General features: G+C 31.7%; 3 protein-coding genes across 3 annotated transcripts; 2 read left to right on the top strand and 1 right to left on the bottom strand.

The window, feature by feature from the left end:
• Nucleotides 1–988: 988 nt before the first annotated feature.
• On the bottom strand, nucleotides 989–4,535 carry LOC17900671 (protein DETOXIFICATION 33). Its single transcript, XM_006307300.2, has 9 exons — nucleotides 4,188–4,535; nucleotides 2,852–3,047; nucleotides 2,402–2,747; nucleotides 2,224–2,310; nucleotides 2,079–2,135; nucleotides 1,756–1,994; nucleotides 1,563–1,681; nucleotides 1,339–1,425; nucleotides 989–1,252 (listed from the first exon to the last, which is right to left on the bottom strand). The coding sequence occupies exons 1-9, from the start codon at nucleotides 4,458–4,460 to the stop codon at nucleotides 1,199–1,201; spliced, it is 1,458 nt and encodes a 485-aa protein (XP_006307362.1). The 5' UTR covers nucleotides 4,461–4,535; the 3' UTR covers nucleotides 989–1,198.
• A 3,616-nt stretch (nucleotides 4,536–8,151) lies between these two features.
• Nucleotides 8,152–10,086, top strand: LOC17897017 (putative high mobility group B protein 11). Its single transcript, XM_023788743.1, has 5 exons — nucleotides 8,152–8,318; nucleotides 9,038–9,116; nucleotides 9,235–9,394; nucleotides 9,561–9,880; nucleotides 9,976–10,086. The coding sequence occupies exons 1-5, from the start codon at nucleotides 8,152–8,154 to the stop codon at nucleotides 10,084–10,086; spliced, it is 837 nt and encodes a 278-aa protein (XP_023644511.1).
• Nucleotides 10,087–13,040: 2,954 nt separating this feature from the next.
• LOC17898827 (type IV inositol polyphosphate 5-phosphatase 11) lies at nucleotides 13,041–15,805 on the top strand. The gene is made up of 7 exons (XM_006305243.2): nucleotides 13,041–13,107; nucleotides 13,255–13,411; nucleotides 13,652–13,782; nucleotides 13,878–13,954; nucleotides 14,504–14,629; nucleotides 14,717–14,892; nucleotides 15,344–15,805. The coding sequence occupies exons 1-7, from the start codon at nucleotides 13,064–13,066 to the stop codon at nucleotides 15,638–15,640; spliced, it is 1,008 nt and encodes a 335-aa protein (XP_006305305.1). The 5' UTR covers nucleotides 13,041–13,063; the 3' UTR covers nucleotides 15,641–15,805.
• The last annotated feature ends 3,429 nt before the right edge of the window (nucleotides 15,806–19,234 follow it).

The raw sequence follows: 19,234 nt of genomic DNA, 5'->3' as shown, positions 1-19,234 counted from the left end.
ATAAACTTATAATTTTTTTAAAAATCATTGTATAATCCTTTAAAAACCATTCAAAAACCTTTGTAAGCTTCTAAAACTTTTGAAAAAAATTTGGCGAGGAAAATTTTTGTAAAATTTTTTTTTTTCAGGAAATTTTTGTGGAAATTTTTTTTTGGCAAGAAAAATTAGGCGGAAAAGTTTTTGGCGGAAATTTTTTGGGGGAAAATTTTTTTGAAGGAACATTCTGGTCAAATGAAGGAATATTCTGTTTAATAGAAGAAATTTTCTGTTTAAGGGAAGAAATATTCTCTTCAAATGAAAGAATATTCTCTTGAAAGGAAAGAATATTCTTTCAATTAGGGGTAAAATGACAATTAAAATTTAAAAGAGGGCAAAAATGAATATGACAAAAAAATGGTAGTTTTGCAAAAGGATATCATAAAAAAAAGTTATCAGTAAGAATTTCTCCTAATTTTTCTTATATATACATTATTCACACACATGTACATTACCATTATCTTCATCATCTTCTTTTGTTACTCTGAAGTTTTCATTTCGATTGTCTTATCCAAAATGTCTAAAGCCACCGTTATTGCTATCTTCATGGTTGTACTTGTTCAAGGTTAGATTTATACTTTAACGTATCAATTATCATACGACTAGACTAGTATTCTAAAATATGAATTATTATGTGTCATCACTTTCATTTGATAGTTTTCTTTTATCAATTACAACAAAAAAAAAACAAATTTGAGATCTATAATCTTCAATACATTTTAACTAGGAATGGTGACGAAGGAGACGCAAGGGGATACATGCCATCACTACCTTAGAGAATCAGAGCCATGGATATGTGATAGTGTAGGCTGTGCTGCAGTGTGTACTTCGAAGCACCATGGGAAAGGCATGTGTATCGATCGGGCGACATGCGTTTGCACTTTTAGTTGCTCAGTTTGATTTTTCTGTTTCTTTCTATGATCTATGTATTGTGTGATTGAACAATTATTGGTTAATCAAGAAGTTTAACTTGGTAAAACCATCCTAAAGTTTCAAGATAAGACTAAAACTAACAAACCCTCTAACAACAATCAGAGAGAGGACTCGTTAACTTTAGGCATGAAAATAATCCAAAAAGAGAGATTACAATTGTTCTTAGAACATTTGAACATGACAAAAAGAAAAGAGAGAACTGATGATCCAACGTTACGCCAAGCGTTGATCACTCTCGCGCTGTTCCTCCCCATCTCTGAACCCGACTCTCGGCTTGCTCGGCCTGCGGAAATTTAGAGCTAAAGATATGATCAACCAAACACAAATGAGAGGAAACATAGCAGAAATAAAGAGACCGAAGTAAGAGACCTCTTTGTTCCAATTAGTGTAGTAGATGATTCCAATTAATATAAGTGTTTGCAAACAGATTCCAGCTACCATACCTCCCCATATTCCCTACAAAATTTCATAAATCAATCAACACCAAATTAAAAAAAAAAAAAAACAATGCAAATACAAAATGGTCATAACCCACTAAAGAGATCTTATAGTAGAGACTCAACAAACCAAACTAAACTGTACATAAATCTAACCTGAACACCAAAGTCTAGTGTGAATCCAAGAATAAGACCAGCAGGAAGTCCGATTATGTAATAACACGCAATGTTAACGTACGCAACCAGGGCTTGCCACCCAGCTCCAACCGCAACACCTAAAATGATGTACCAAAAGTGATCACAACTCAATGCTTTCTGATCCTAAATTGCTTTTTGATTATTGTGGTACCTGACAAGACGGGCTGGAGGCTGTTCAAGAGGACAGTGAAGCCCAACAAGACGGCTATTCTCGTGGTTTCTGCTGCCACGGCTTCGCTAGAGGTGAAAAGGTAAGGGAAGCTGTTTTTTGTGGCTAAGACAACAATCATGCACACAATCCCGATAAGAGTTGAAGTTATGGAGACGACTATCACTGAGAATTTCGCTAAAGCTGCATTTCCCGCACCCAGCTCGTTCGATACCCTCACACTGATCACACCAAGAGACAAAGTCATGGGAGTTCTAATGTGGCTCTAGAGAAATGAAATGAGACAAAAAGGTAAAAAAACTTACCTTATCGCAGCGTTAAACCCGATCGAAATCATCGCAGTCCACCCTTCTATGTTCATGCTGTGAAGCACAAAACATAAAAACAAAGGTTACTAAAGAAACCTATTTTCAGGGAGAAACTAACCAAAGATCAGCACAAATGAATTACCAAATGGAGATGGCATCGACTGGTATCAACGGATTAGGAAGGAGACCGGTAACAACGACCAGAACCATCAAGTACCAAAACTCCAAACTACAAAATACAAAGAACAAACCTGTCATTCTAATCCGAAACCTTAGCTTACATAATTCAAGCAATATACTAGCTCAAAATGAAATGGTACCAAAGCATAAGAGCAGAGGCTAAGGAAAGTTTGACAAATCCGTAGAGGTCTCGAAACGCCAGCAGAGAAAATCCAGTCCACGCACCGTCAGATTTGGTGATTAAGATATACAAAAGCTGACCGATAACAATCAACCACCACGAGGTATTGAGAGTGATGGCCGCACCTACAAGCCCCCACTTAAAGTAAAGGATGAAGAGCCAGCTAAAAACTGCGTGTATAACCAAAACTGCCCCAGAGATCCAAGCCATCACAAGAACTTTCCTCTGTGACTGCAAGAATTTCTGTATCGGGAAGTTGGCTGCATAGGCAAATAGTTGCGGAATCATCCACAGCGCGAATTTCCCTATAAATTTAAACTTGAAAAAAGATTAGCATCTAAATATTGTTACCATGTCATGGGCTTCCATCTCAAAACCAATCGACATAACGCAATAAAAAGAATGATACCCGCGGCTTTAGAGATTTGAGGAGCCTCGCCGAAGAAGGAAAGGATAGGAGGAGCCCAAATGTAGACGGGAAGCAAAAACAAAGCAGTGGTAAAGAGAATGACCCACGAACGTTGCATATATATTCCCATCATCCTAATCTGTCCCGCGCCATATGCTTGTCCACACAACGTCTCCAACGCACTCCCCATCCCTAACTGCAACCACAATATTAAACTTGCTAGTATTGGTTAGCTACATAGACCATAGGAACATTCACAATGATTAGGGAAAATGATAAAACATTGTGACACTGGTTCATGACAAACAACATATGGAACTTACTTTAACTTTTTATATTTCATCTTTACTCTATCAAAATCTTATAACTCTACAGAATTTTTATAACTATATATTCTAACCTATTACAGACCAAATCTGAAAAATTTTCCCTTTCTATTTATATTAACTATAGGATCAGGACATTTTCAAGAAACCTTTCATCAGGATTACTTGTAGTACACAAGCTTTTATGCATATGTGGAAAATGAAAATGTCACTTTATATTTGGATTTTCTTGGTTATTTTGGATATACTGTACCATATCAATGTTCTACTATTATTGAGCTAGAAATATATCATTGATAAAGCTATTAAAAGATATTGAATTTCATAAATTTTAGTCATAATTATATTTTCGGTGATAGTCTGGAAAACAGAAAGAACTTGTGTGAGTGGAAGGAAAATAAAAGGGATGGTCCAATATTATTTTTTTTTTGTTTTTTTTAATAAGGATAAAGCACAAGTTTCAAGTTGCAATAATGCTTTTTAACTATTTAAATATCTTGTAACAATAAATTTGAAAAATGTATTTATTCATAAAAGTAATCTTGAAAATGGGTGTATTAATTTTCAGAATCAGTTTCCAGTGCCTCAAAAATTAAGGAACTCATATATTTCCCAATAAGGCAATTACTGTGTAAATATTTATATGGCCTAGTTCCCTACTTGTAATCTTTTTGATGAAATGTATAGATCAAAAGTGACTTGAACCTATTTTCAGTAAAATTGATAGATTTAAACTTTATTTTCTGTAATGAACTTTAACCTAAAAGTAAACAAACTTTTTTGTTGTCACCAAATTAATTAACCAGTTATAACCAGAAGTATACTATTTGCAAAAATAAGAAACAATTTATAAAATGTATGGGAAGATCTACTTTGATTTTAACGAATAGAATAAAATAACCCAATCAACTAAAAATACTTGATATTAGATTTGTGTGGCCTTTATTGGAACACAACACAACATAACTTATCAAGAACAAGACACGTGTGAAAAGGTTTACGTTACATACCATGACACCGAAGGCAAGACCGGAGATGACTGAGTTCTCAACTGAGACAGCAGCAAGCTCGAGTTCTCCGAGACGACCTGAGAAAGTCTGAGTGAGTGCACCAAGAGAGTATTGACTTATGGCAGTAAAGATCGCTGGTCCAGCTAACTCCCAAAGCCGCTTTGACTCTTCGCCGAACTCTTTGGCCCATACTTTAGACGCTGGTTTGGTTCCGTTGAGTTCCGGTGGCTCACGAGGGTCAAGTAACGGCAAAGTGTTATCCTTACCAACCATGTTCGGACCTATGTGAGAAGAGAAGAAGCTCTCTCTCTGTCTTTAATTTTTCTTGTTAGCTTTTTTCTCTTTGTTCTGCTAGGGATTAAATAGCAAGGATGGAGACAGGGGTAGGTGCCAAAATGTCCAAAGAAGATTTGTCAAGAATTTACTCTCGAAAATGACGACATTGTTTTCTAATAAGTTTATACGATTTTTGTTTGGGCCAAGGCTAGGTGATGCCTTAAAAAGTTTGGCCCGAAACCGTGTGTCCGAAACAAACCGAACCAAACCAAACCGAGTCAATTAGTTTGTTTGAAATTGGTACAATAAAAAAGGCTTTGCTGCGGTTCGGTTCGGGTTTCGATATATTTTAGTTGATGAAGTTCTACCAAATTGAACCACTTTTTTTGGGTTTCTCCGGTTAAAACTGTTTTGATCGGATAATTTCTGTTTAAATTGTATATATTTTGATTTGAGTTGGGTTAATTTTGGTAAACTTTGATTTGGTTTTAGGATGATTTTGGTTTTTTTAAAGGTTACTGATCGGTTTGGCTAACCAAACCAAACCCAAAACAAACCGTATACCAAACATGTTTTGAAATTAATCCTTTGGAATGAATCTATTCCCAAACCAAATTTAAACCGAAAACTGAAAAAGTCGGTTTGGTTTGGGAAAAAACCGGAGGACTGGTACGTGAATGAAGCTTTTTGAGGGAAAAAAAAAGTGGTAATAATGTGAATAGGTCACACATTAGTTTCTTGTAGAAGGATTTAACCGACTCGTACAAGTAATTAGTATTACAATTGTGATTCTTGTGGACACATATATGTATGCGTAGCATAATTAGAAAAGAAGAGAGTGGGTAGATACTAAAGTTAAATGGACCAATTAAGACGTACCAACTCGTTTGAAAACACTTCTGCCATAGACATAAATAATCACATAACTCTGTTTAGTCCATAAAATGTGGTGCAAAGTGTGACAACGGCAATGGTCTTTTGGTCAACTTACCCTATCGCCTTGAACTGGTCGATTTTTTTTTTTTTTTTTACTGAGTATTTTTATAATGAACCAAAAAAATTGACATACGTTTTTGTATAGAAAAATTAATAATTTTTTGGTCAAAGATGATGTACAAGATTATAGTTCTGAGTGACATGATGTAATGGATGAAGCTACACCTTATCAACTTTGAAAACTATCTGTCTAACTGTCTTATTGCTGATACAATCTAAAATGGGCAGTTTTCTTAAATTATGAAAATGCTATTTGAAATCACTTTTGATTGAAACATGAAAAGAAAAGATAGTTGTAAGCAATGGATCAAGAGAAGTCCTCCTAGAAGGAATGGAGTTAATTACATGAATAAGAAAGCTAACAAGGCCAGAAGTAAAAAAAGAACAAGCTTTTGGTCAAATTAAAGGAGTCAAGATTGTTAGGCCCCAAGTGAATCAAGCCTAGTACAATAGTGGTTTCATTAGTTAGCTATAATAATTAGGTTAAAGATGAAACATTAATTAGTATAATAGAGTTGTAATCTAAAATTAAACTGAATACAAACTCTATACACACTAATAGTCCCTCTCCAAATGGGACGATGATATTGCAGAGACTCATCTTGCCAATGGATTAGTGGAAGCGAGTACGATAAAGACTTAAAAGAGCCTTAGTTAAAAGAGCAGAAAGTTGTAATTCAAATCTATCATGAAACAATTAAAAAAACTCCAACAACTAATCATTCACGAATACTATGGCAGTCATTTTCAATATGCTTAGTGCATTCATGGAATACAAATTCATTGGCAATGTGTATGGCAACCACATTTTCATAGAAGAGTAGTGTGGGTTTAGAGAGCGGAACCAATAATCTCTTGAGAAATTAGTAATTTACACTAGTGGCCTTTGAAAGACTACGATATTCAGCCTCTGCAGAACTCTTGGATACAACTTGTTTCCTTTTAAATTTCTGAGAAATGAAAAGTACCTAGAAAGACGCATAACCCAGAGGTAGATTGACTTGTATCCAAGCAAGAGGAATAATACATCAACAAACATTTGGAATTCCAGTTCCTACTTGGTTGAGTAGAAAAGAAATTGACCAATGGTGCATGTGATGTAGTAAAGAATCTTGTAAGCTTGTTGAAAACAAAGGTAATCCCAAGTCAAGTGATTTGCAAATACATATCATTATTCCAATAAGTCGCAAGTAAGACTCAATATCAAGAAAAAATGAAAAGATCCAACCCTTTTTAAAAAAAATTATCAACCAATAATCTCATACTTATTAATTACGCATTCCAAATTGAAGCACCACGTAACCAGCAGAAATAATACCAACACCAAATAAATAAATAACCATCAAACAAACGAATTCAATAGCCAACAAATCCTAACATGCTACTAATCCAAGATTCCAACAATAATAAAACATAATAAAACAATAAAAATCCTATATAGATGATCTGTCTCTTCTTTGTCATGATTCCACGATGACACTTTCTCTTTACCTGCACAACAACAAAAAGAGGTGTGTGAGTATTATCACAAATATTCAGTGGGATGGTCCTCCCATCTACTAGGTTATACACACAAGCAAGATAAACCATCCAACATTCAAAGGTCTTACGTCTTCCAGATTGATGAAAGAATGGAGTTTAGACTTAAAATGTTAACTTCTGAACCATTTTTTCTTGCAATTATGATATCATCGGCATACACTAACACACATAAGAATAAAGTGTCAATGATCTTGAGAAAACAAGTATTATCATCATATGACTGTGTGAACCACATAATTAGCAAAATGGAAGAAAATTTCAAGAACTACTGTCTTTATGCATTGCTTAAGCCCATAGAGAGATTTATTTAGCTTACACATTGCATTAGGAGGCGGAGAATACCCCTTACTACCAACATAACCAAGATGAAGCTTAATACAGATTAATTAATCAAGATCCCTATTAAGAGAAGCATTAGAAATGTCAAGTTGAGTTAGAGAGAAGCTATGAATATCACACAAAGCAAGCACTAGTTTGATTGATGTCAACTTAACCATTGGGGAAAAAATTATATTGAATAAATTGGGGAATATCTCGTTGAAATAAATTCCTTCATTTTGAGTGTACCCTTTTGAGTGTGGTCTTCGCAAGAGTTTTTCATACTGGATGGTCCTTAATGAAAATGACTGTTTATAGTTGAAATCCTTTAATTGATTATTTTTACAAAAGTTTGACCAAACAAAATATTTTCAGAAAAATAATTGAATATATTGTCCTATTCCAAATTATTATTCAATAATCAGTTGCAACCTTTTTTACTATAGTTATTTTCAGAACAAATTAAACAATGTAACCAAAACACGATAACAAACAATTTATATTATTGAAATATTAAAGCAAAATTCACACTTTACATTTAATATTAATCAAAACTTATCCTCTTACTACATTTAAAACATTTCAAAATCCGATTTGATTCAAGATTATGCTACCAGCTGTAAATTAAAATGAATTAGCGCGTGTACTATGTTAAAAAGGAAAATATGAAATACAATGTACCCTTTGTGTGGTATAGATAAAAAGAGAAAATTAGACCTCTAATTCTAGATAAGAAGATGAAAAAATGCAAGTTGTATAAAAGTTCATATTATCTCTGAAAGTTGAGCAATTGTTTTTTAACCTTTCGACCAAAAACACCCGAGAAGAAGTCATGTCAACACCTAATTCACAATTTGAAGTAGTTTCTACCATTGGCTCTTCTGCTTCAGACAACGACGATTCCTCTCGTGCAGCTATGTATCATAAACTTGTCCAAAACCCGACGCTTTTCTGGGATACGCTCAAAGATTTTTTCGAATCTTGTGGGAATCTTTTTGAGTGAGTTTTTCATTTGCTTACATACATACTTTTTCTTTGATTCTTCGTTTTTTGATGAAGTTATTAATTAACAAATTATTATTATGGATGGAAAAACCGTTGTCTTTGCTAAATTGATAAATATATAGCGATTTGTACAATTTTATTCCCTATCCTTTGTGGTGTGGGTTATAAATGATTTGTATAATAATTAAGTACTAATTTTGCTTGGCCGAGTGGCATAGACATCGTCATTCTAAAAGGGATAAGACGTGTTTCTTCAGGTTCGAGAAACGTTAGGTGGGTGGTAATTTTTCTTACAGAATATTCTAGAAAGCTATGTCTCTACCAAGAAAGACTATATCTGGGCCTTGGCCCAATTATTACTTTTGAAAGGAAAAAAATAAATATAAGGGTTTCATAAATTTTGTTTGTTAGTGTATGGTTTATTGAATTAGATCTAGTTTGTTCTCAGACTTGTAGTGTGAAATCAATCTATGATTTGGTTTACAGAAAATTCTGAAATGCTAAGCCATAAAAATGTTTAAGAATGTCTAATTTTTTTTTTTTATGCTAATGCAAAATAAATTGTTTTGAATAGTAAAATGTTGGGAAATGAAAATTGCTTTGATCTTATGCTCCTCTTTTGATATATAGGTTCATTGTTTGAGCTTCAATTGATTTACTCTGCTTGAATAAGATTTGATTTGTTGGAATATATATGATTTTTTTTCCCTTAGGATTCCTACTTTGGATGGATACAGTCTCAATCTGCATAAGCTTTTCATCGAGGTCACATCTCGAGGTGGTATTGGAAAGGTAACAAGTTCTTTAATAGTGCCATTGAACATGAAGGTTTAAAGCTATTTTTGATTCATTAGAATATACTATACAAGAAACAATTTTGTTTTACAACTAAATCATATTGATTCTCTAGGTGATCAAGGATCGTAAATGCAAAGAAGTGATTGATGCATTCAATTTCGAGAAACCTATAAGAAATGCATCATGTGTTCTAAGGAAGCATTATCTCAAATTGCTCTTTCAGTTTGAGCAGGTGTATTACTTAGCTCCACCTTCTACATTGTTGGGCAAAGGTATGAAAATACCACTCATGTTTTTAATTCTCCAAAATGACCAAAGATTAATATACACATACATGGTTTTGGATATGTTACATGTGTACTTAAATATTCATATCTCTCTTGCAAATTTCTGCTTATTTTTTGAGTGTTTAAGATTTGCTTTATGAAACATTTTCAGAACTTCAAGAACTGGAACTTGGCGACATAGTTATTGGGATCATCGAGGGGGAATTCGAAGGTGGTTATCTTACAACCGTGAAGAGGCCGGGTTTAGGAGACCTCAAAGGAGTGATGTACATCATTCCTGAGGCTCCTCCTAAACCACAAAGACACAAGAAAAAGAAAGCCAAAACATCTCCTAAGTTACCAAGAAGTGCATATGACTTCTTCTTTACCGAGCAACACGCTTGGTTCAAAGATGAGTTCGGTGGGAACAGGGATTTTTTCACTGAGGAAATTGGGAATATGTGGAGCAATCTCCCTGAATCTTGTAGACAGGTCATAACACATTCTGATTTTAAACTCTCTCTTTCTCTCTTTCTCTTAAGCCTTAAATGAGATTTTAATGGATTTGGTTTATGATTTATAAATAGAGTTATGAAGAGAAAAGTCTTGAGGATACTATGAGGTATGACATGGAGTTGTTACAGTACAATTCTTCAATGGATTCTTGTGCAGCTGCACTGATGCAGCGGACACTGTAGCTGTGACTGAAGATGGTGCAAGTACAAGTGCAACCTCGACTGCGGATAAGGCAAGTCAGCAGTAGAGTTTCTCTATTGTTTGCCTTCTTTGTTTGTGTTATAATCATCAGACCAAACCACAGTTTTGTTGTTACTTTACATTCCTTTTACGAGAACTTTGGTCTAATAATTAAGTTGTAGAACTTGGTCGCATGCAACTCTTTCATTAAAATGTGTGTTTTTGTTTTGACGTTGTTATTTATAATTCTACAATTCTTGAATGTCAAAATTTATGCTTCAAGAAGTTGAGTTAGCTCGTCCTTATGTCAAACTTTAGAACACATCAACTAGGATGAGACATGCCGTTTCTGAAAGTGTAGCATCAAGATGTATTGAACTATAAAATGTAAGAGTAACAAACATAAAGCTAAGGACTCTACAACTTATAAAGAAATTGAAGACGTAGTATGATTTTTTTTTTCTTTCTAATAGTTATAAAATTCATCAGTGAAATTCAAAGAATAAAAAAATAAAATCAATGCTGTTGAAGAAGAGATCAATAACCAATCAAAAATCCAATTGAATCGGTCTTACCTCCATTGATCTTTTTTTTTCTGTCTTTCATCCTTGTGTCATACTAACAATAATATTTGAGACTTTTGGTGGTGAAAAAATTAGAATAAAATGGGTTTATAGATTTGAGAATATTTGATAAGCCCATTTTATTTAAAAACTAGAATGTATAATGGGTTTATAAATTTGAAATATTGATAAGCCCATTTTATATAAAAAATTAGAATATATAATGGGTTTATAAATTTGAAATGTTTGATAAGCCCATTTTATTTAAAAATTAGAATTAAATGGGCTTATAGATTTCAAATGTTTGATTGTTAAAACTTAAAACAATTATAAAACTATATAAATGTCTACATATTTGTTCTGTTTGTTCTATAAGTATTAGAAAAGCCATAATTTTTAAAGGTTATGTAAAGACAAATTTCATATCTGAAATATGAGAATTGAATTGACATGGGCTAATCTACTTATTGCAAGTTGATTTGAACTTGGAAACTCATAAAATTTAACACCGATTAGATGAAGATCCTAAGTCATGGCACAATAACATCCAAACATTTCATTCTCAACATGAAAACTGCCTTGCTACTACATATACGAAGCTGGTGCACCCCATGCATGATGATGAAAACTTGTTTCCTACATGAGTGTATTTAGCTTGATGTGTAGTGTACCATGCATGGTCTACCTTAATGAACAAGCAAGATAGCTCAATATTAATACAAGCTAGCATATGTGATCGACTGGGGAATGAGAGGTTTTGCTTATTGACTTATGTGTATGGCCTTTACAATTTCAAGGCTCTGGGACCGGAAGATCTATACTAGTTTTTATAGGAGATGTGATTGTATAGAGCCTTCAGAAATGTCACACAAAAAAGTCCATACAAGGACCCTACTTCATAGAGCAATACGTCCACTTGTCATATTCTTGTCCGTTTGACTGGAAAAGAAACACTTCTAATAGAAGAAGAGCCACTAGAAGTTTAAACTTTCAACAACCAACATCAACACAAATTTGTGGACAAGAACATCTTATGTATATGATATATGTGGAGGAGGATTAGTTTGTTGAAAATCTCCATGACTAATGGATAAGAACATTTTATGTAGTAGTTTTGAGATCTTTAATCAATTTAAAAGTAAAATTTGAATAAAAGTAACTCTCTTCTTTTGTTTGTAATGGATAATAAAAGTAACTCTATGGTGTAAGAATGGTTAATTCATGCTTGTCATGATATATCACACCGAACTGATTTAGTACTTAACCGGTAAGTCATGTTAAGTTTATTTTTTCAGCCTCAAACTCTTAGAAATAATCTTTGGATGTAGTATATGTAATTTCTGTAATGAGTTAAAAAGACAAACTAGACGAAGTTTATTAGTTTAATGGTTAAATCATGAATGGTCACGACCGACCACTTGATTAGGTCTTATGTTGTAGTTGAAGAAATGTGGTCCAAGTCACTTTGAGTAGCATACATAAAAGGTCAAGTAAACAAACAAACAGTAATAAAAAAAGCTTTTAACTGAACCAATTCACAAATAATTCAAAACCAACTTAACGTTTTTTAATCAACTAAAAACTATAGTCTATAGGAGAAAAAAATGGCTGCAAAAGATATTCTACATTTTGCTAAAACATAACACTTTTTATGCTGAATAAAATGGACTAATCACTTTTACCCATTCTAGCTAGTACATGAAAATATAAATACAAATAAATAATAGAAAAATAAAAATTAATTTTTAGTACTTTTCTAAAATCTTTTTTTTTTTTTTTGTGGACAAACCTTTCTAGAATCTTAAGAGTTAAGATATAACAAAAAATAATTAAAAAAATAAATAAATAACTCAACCAAGTATTTCAAGAAAATTTCTATATTTATATATTTGATATTTCAATAAAATAATAAATATTTTGGTCCCAATAATAATAATTTTAAATGTTTTACCGTATATTTTGCATAAGCACACAAAAAACACAATTAATGAACATTACATGACATGTGATATTGTGGATAGGTGTATCATCCGCATTTGTTTACTAAATAATATCAACATTGAAACTTCTAAAGATTCGACTGTACTTTTATATATCCTCTAGAGATTTCCTAATGAAGAAAATGTAAAACCAGCAAAGTCATTATCAAATTCGACCGTCCATTTGAAGACGTACACGTCTTCGTAGTCAACACCATTGATTCACCTAACTTTCCTAGAAAACCACGTAAGACATTGCATGTGCCTAATCTTATATCAGCAGCCTCAATCAATATATATAGATGATGACTTTGTGAAAAATTTCTCATTATATCATTTCTCTTTAAATATCTCAACTTCTTCCTCTAGACTCATCTCTCTTTCTCTCTTTCTCTATAAGAACCTTAAGAATCTTGCTTTTAGTTGAGAAACACTGCATGCAGACAATGGGGAATACAAATTCGATGCTTGGACTTAAAAGGTAATAGTTGTCTTATCATACGAATCTTCCTTTTTTACGTTGTTCTCTATCTGAAAAATATATGTTTGTCTTTGTAGATCATGAATATAGACATTTAACTTAATTACGTTGTTAATGTCTTGTGTTGTTGTAATATATTTCTTATAGGTTTTCTAACAACAAGCAAACTCCTATTGGTTCGTTTGGCAACAACAACTCATCTCATCACGATGGTATTAAAACAATCGAAGCTGTAAAGAGTTGTAGTTTTGCTAGGAAAGCAGATCTTTGCATCCGTATCATCACATGGAACATGAATGGAAAGGTACGTACGTAAGATGAACACAAAGAGTATGTATTAGATTTAACCAAGTGGTCTTTGTCTAATGGTTTCTACTTGAGATTAGGAGTTGCCTTGTTGGTATAGGTCATGGATCGATTTCCCTCAAATGCGAAAGCACTAGTTACTTCCACTTTAACCAGGGGATTCCACTTAAAAGAAAGTATTAGATTCAAGTTTCAACTACGATTTAATCATTGATTGTTTCTTTATATAAATGTGAAGGTATCATATGAGGATTTGGTTGAGCTTCTTGGCAAAGACAGGAAGTTCGATTTGCTTGTGGTTGGCTTACAAGAAGCTCCAAAAGCAAACGTTGCTCAATTTTTGGAGACGGCTTCATCTCCAACTCACGAGTAAGCTTCTCTACACATTCTTTCTATTTTACTGATATATAGGCACCAAAGAGTGTTCTTTGTAATTAACATTGCAAAGTTCGATCCATATGCAGGCTCCTTGGGAAGGCTAAATTGCAATCGATCCATCTATATTTGTTTGGTCCAACGAACTCACACTCATTAGTAAAAGGTACATATTTATCTATCTTCATTAGATGTATATTTTTTTAACAATTATATAAATAATTTCGTCAAAAAATATCTATGCAATTTCCTAGAATATTAAACTAATGTAGATAAAAAAAATAGATTAAAAAAAATCTCAATAATAATTTCTTTTCTTTTTTCTTTGGCTGTCAACAACAAATAATAGTATTTATTCACTTTTGTAATATTTGCAACCAAAATGGGGAGATGATATACAAATTTACTTCTTCTGTTAACTCAATCGATATATAATTTGACTTCCACATTTGTACTGTTTTGGCATTTGTGACACAAAGAAAAAATAGAGAGACTATAGTCTATAAGTTTCATTAAATTCTTATAAAACACGTTTTAATTGTTGACATTTCTGTTGTATTCTTCCTTTTTCTATATAACTAATTTGGACTTAAGGTAAAAAGCTCTGTATTTCATGCCAAACTTTATATTAAAATTTTCATAAGGGCACTTAATTCGATATCAAGGATGTTCATACAATGGGGAAAAATACATAATCTTGTAAGATTAATTGCAGAATTAAAGGCTGAGAGACACTCAGTAGGAGGATGTGGAGGTTTAATAGGTAGAAAAAAAGGAGCCGTGGCTATTCGTATCAACTACGATGACATCAATATGGTTTTCATCTCTTGCCATCTCTCTGGTACCTTAGCTTAACTACTTCATTTGGTGATGGTAATTTTAAGTTAATTAAAAGTTATAAATAATTGTTATTGTAATGATGATGCAGCTCATGCAAAAAAAGTGGATCAAAGAAACACTGAGTTGAGACACATAGCAAACTCACTTTTATTAAGAGACAAAAGGAAACGTGACCTTACTGTTTGGCTTGGAGACCTCAATTACAGGATCCAAGATGTCTCTAACCGTCCTGTTCGATCTCTTATCCATAACCAGCTTCAATCCGTAAGTCCTTTCTCCATTTCCATGAAATGCAAACATTAGTTATCTTGATACTTATAGAGAATGAAGATTTTATTTTTCATACCAAAAGCCAATAGTTTAATTAGTAAAGATCTCACGCAAAAGTCTAGTGATTACTGGTTCTAGTAGCTCTTGGGATGAGAGCATATAATATGCTCTGTCGGGCCTTAAGGAAAGTATGAGCTTATGCTCAGAACCTCTTAGTTATTCGAAAGAAAGAGATTCGGATTTTTCGGTTAATAATAAATCGAAATAAATCCAATTAATATTTTTTACTATAAATATTATATCATCTGTTTTGTTTTGAAACTGATCTCTACCTTTTTGTTTTTTTGTATTTTTTTTTTCTCTCTTGGAAATGTAATATTATGTTAAGTAGATGTGTTAGATTTTACATAATCTTAATCCTATTGATTTTTATTTCTTTTTGCAGGTTCTTGTGAGTAAAGATCAACTCTTGCAAGAAGCTGAGAGAGGTGAAATATTCAAGGGTTACTCTGAAGGAACTTTAGGGTTTAAACCAACTTACAAATACAATGTAGGAAGCAACGACTATGATACAAGTCATAAGGTTAGAGTTCCAGCTTGGACAGATAGGATCTTGTTCAAGATCCAAGACACTGATAATTTTCAAGCAACTCTTCACTCTTATGATTCCATAGACCAAATATATGGCTCTGATCATAAACCCGTAAAAGCGGATCTTTGCTTGAAGTGGGTTAACAATTAGATTGATGAATAAAAATTTATGAAGGGTCAGAAGATATGCAAGAATGTATATTGCTAATTTGAGAGGAAATAGATGTAAACATTTTGAATTCTTTGGTTAATTATTATATTAATGTTTTCAATGTTAAAAGTTGTAAGTTCAAAACTCTTAAAAATTTTCAATTGAGAAAGTCTTGTAGATATGTCACATGTGTTTCAAAGATTGTTCTTATGAGTGCCAAATCACTTACTTTATCAAGCTTTGATTCGAAAACCATTCTCTTCTTGATTACTGTTGTTTTTCTCACATATTGCCTCTGTTTCACTCTCAAAGGTTAGTTTTCTCACTCTTTACTATGTGTCTCTCAGTTTGTGGTCTTGTTAAGAGAGAGACGCAACAACACATTTAAATACAACTTTAAAATTTTGAATACTACACTAGATTTTGACCCGCGGTACACCGCGGGAGAAAAAATTTTAATATAAATTTTTAATAATTATTAAAATTGCATAATATCAATGTTTATTTAATCAGTTTAATAACACATATTTTATTTTGGTGTTATAAAAAAAAAGTTTAAGGACCCATATTGAACTGTAAGATTAATAATATTATAATTTTTTAGTAATATCAACTCAAACTCGTTCCATCTTACAACTCGTCCCCTCATATAATATGTTGGAAGCATATTACAAGTTTCTCCGTCTTATACCCCGTCATGTCATATAATCGCCAAAAAAATAAATCCAAGTTTAAAAAAATGGCAAAATCAATAATATTTTAGTATAAACTTAATGTAGAATTAAAATATTAATAACACTTAAACTTTTATAAAAGTTTCAAATTATTCAAAATATTTTAAACTTTATATGTAGTTAACAACCCTTCCCGTCTTACAACCCGTCCCGTCAACCCATGTTTATCGTCTCATCATTTGTAGTTGAAAGGTTATAATCTTATTTATAAAAGTTCTGAACCATTATCAAAAAAATTATACCTGATGTGGATGTTGTTCATATGCTTAAAAAAATTGTAATATACATCTGTTTAAAAAAATTCAAATTGCAATATATGCAGAAAAAATTGTATTTTTATTATACGTTTAATATCACCTGTTTAGAGTACTCTCAAGGAAGAAACTTTCGTAAAATATAATAGGACATCCAATCTAGAAGTTTAAAGTTAAATGCCCTTCTATATGAAACGGGATTATTTGGGATCCTGAAGTTTTTTTTTTTTTTTTTTTTTTTGCTTGTTATGTAATAATTCATTCAATAGTTCCATCCAATCTATAGTTTTTTTGGTAGGAGGAGGGTCCATCCAATCTATAGTTGGAAATCGTTTTTGTGTTCTTAGCTGCTTTAAATTATCTATATTTATAGTGGAATAAGAAGATGTTAGGGATAAGTTAAGGGTGATAGATCCTAGATATATTTTTCTAAGCAAGTATATTATCTAAAAAAAAATCAAACAATTGAAAATCGAAATGATCTAAAAATATTTATAGAAAACATATTGATTTATATAGGTGTTATGGAATCTTAGATTAGTTAGCTTACCTTAATTGTAGGATTATTCTTAATTTTTAAGTTAGGCATATAATATTTAAGGTATATATAGTTTAAAGACTGATCTTTTTTTTCATTTTATTTTCGGAAACATTTATAGAAAATAATATGCGATTAATAAGGGATTTTGGTAGAGTTAATTAAGGAAACTCGTAATCAATTTGAAAATTTTATGGAAAATACCCAAAAATATTGTGATAATTAATATTAAATTATTTAATTTTATAAAAAAAATTATCAATGGCATTGTCGGTAAATAAGTTAGAACTTCAGGATATTTCATATGCTGCTGCAAAAATGTTAATATAGATTGTTAACATTCATGAATAGTTTCTTACAAAATTTCACACTACTACGTCTACTTCACACACACACGCACACTTACACCCATGCTTCTACATTTTAGACACTCTTACTGTCTTACACAAGTCACTATAGTTGGTCAAATTTAGGAAAAATAAATAAATAAATTTTGTAGAACGTTATTTACTACGTCAAAAATCTGTTGACTAGCCATTTTACACATCATATATAGCGGGCGAAACCAAAAAGGACTAGAATAACTATAGTTAGTTGCTCAGTTATCCAATCTAACGACATGTGTGTTTTTGGCTTTGGTTAACAACATTTGTTAAATGGCTAGTCAACAAAAACTTAATATATTAAATTTTATTAATTTGTAAAAGTTTAAGCTTAAATTCATAGATTTTAAGCTTAAATTTAAAAGTTGATAGATTAAATGACACTTTCTCGCTTAGAAACCCATGAAACGTTTTGCTTAATAGGATATTTTTAGAGTTTCTTAATTGGATTTGTGAAGATGATGCATTTCTAAAAACAATGATGTTGATATTCAGTGTCTATTTTCTTTTTTCATCATTTGGAAAAGAATTAAAAAAAAAATTACATTAATTTGTGATTTACAATACTCGATTCCTAATGTCCTAAATTAATAATATATATGTTGGCTAATATATAGAGCGTCGGCTAATATATCATCAATTAACTTGAAAATGATATATATATATGTATATCAATAATACATACGTCGAGTAATAAAATTGATTTAGTTTTTAAAAATTTTAAATTTTTAATAACGCGCCAAACGTGTAAACTTTGCTTCTATTATTAGAGACAGAGGAAGAACACATCAATTTTATCATATTAAACTGTAAAAACATATCTTTGTCACTTTATTTATATTAAATTTAATTAAATTTATACCTTGTTAAAGAAAATCTAGTAAATTATTTTATAAGGCATACAAAAAAAAACATTTTTTATTCATCTTATATAGTCCAACTATTTATCAATAATTGTTGTAATAGTATAGTATTGGAAAAGTATAAAACAATGCATGATTCTATAAGATTCATACGTTATTTCCATTTTCACTCTCTTATTGAACATAAAAAAAAAGTTTAATTCTAAAAATCCAAGAAACAAATATACCCTATTCCTTACGGCAATCAACAAAAAGCCAAAAGTTAATTCTTTTATTAAGATTTCAACGTGTCTTATACAAACTAAAATAGTGAATTTCTGAAGAAGATGAAGACATTAAGTAATATGTCATATCAAAAAATAGAATTCACCATGTTAATTGGCAACAGAGGCAGTTGAAACCTTAGTAAAAAAATTAACATTTGGCATTCTCTAATTGCCATTAAAAATAAAGGGTTAATACTTTTCTAGAGGACTAAAATTCAGAAAATCATATTGGAGATCTTAGAAGAAGTTCTACATTAATATCAAAACAAAATCTTCAACTATAAGGCTCATAGTTGTATGAAAACATAATATTTTTTGCATCAACCTCATCATATATATATTGTTCCACCTGAAAATTAAAATAAAACAAGAAACAAGTTAAGATTTGTTTAAAATGAAACAATGATATCACTAACAGAGAGACAAACCTCAAATTCAATACTAATGTGGCTTCATCGGATCCAAGTCTTATTTTGTAGATGCCTCAAGTTGCAAATACCATCAAACTGCATGAATTATTACATAACCCAAAATAGATATATGAAAAAGATCATTG

Source organism: Capsella rubella, unplaced genomic scaffold (genome assembly GCF_000375325.1).
Source record: "Capsella rubella cultivar Monte Gargano unplaced genomic scaffold, Caprub1_0 scaffold_1, whole genome shotgun sequence".
Lineage (NCBI taxonomy): Eukaryota > Viridiplantae > Streptophyta > Magnoliopsida > Brassicales > Brassicaceae > Capsella > Capsella rubella.
This window is presented reverse-complemented; position numbering and strand designations above follow the sequence as displayed.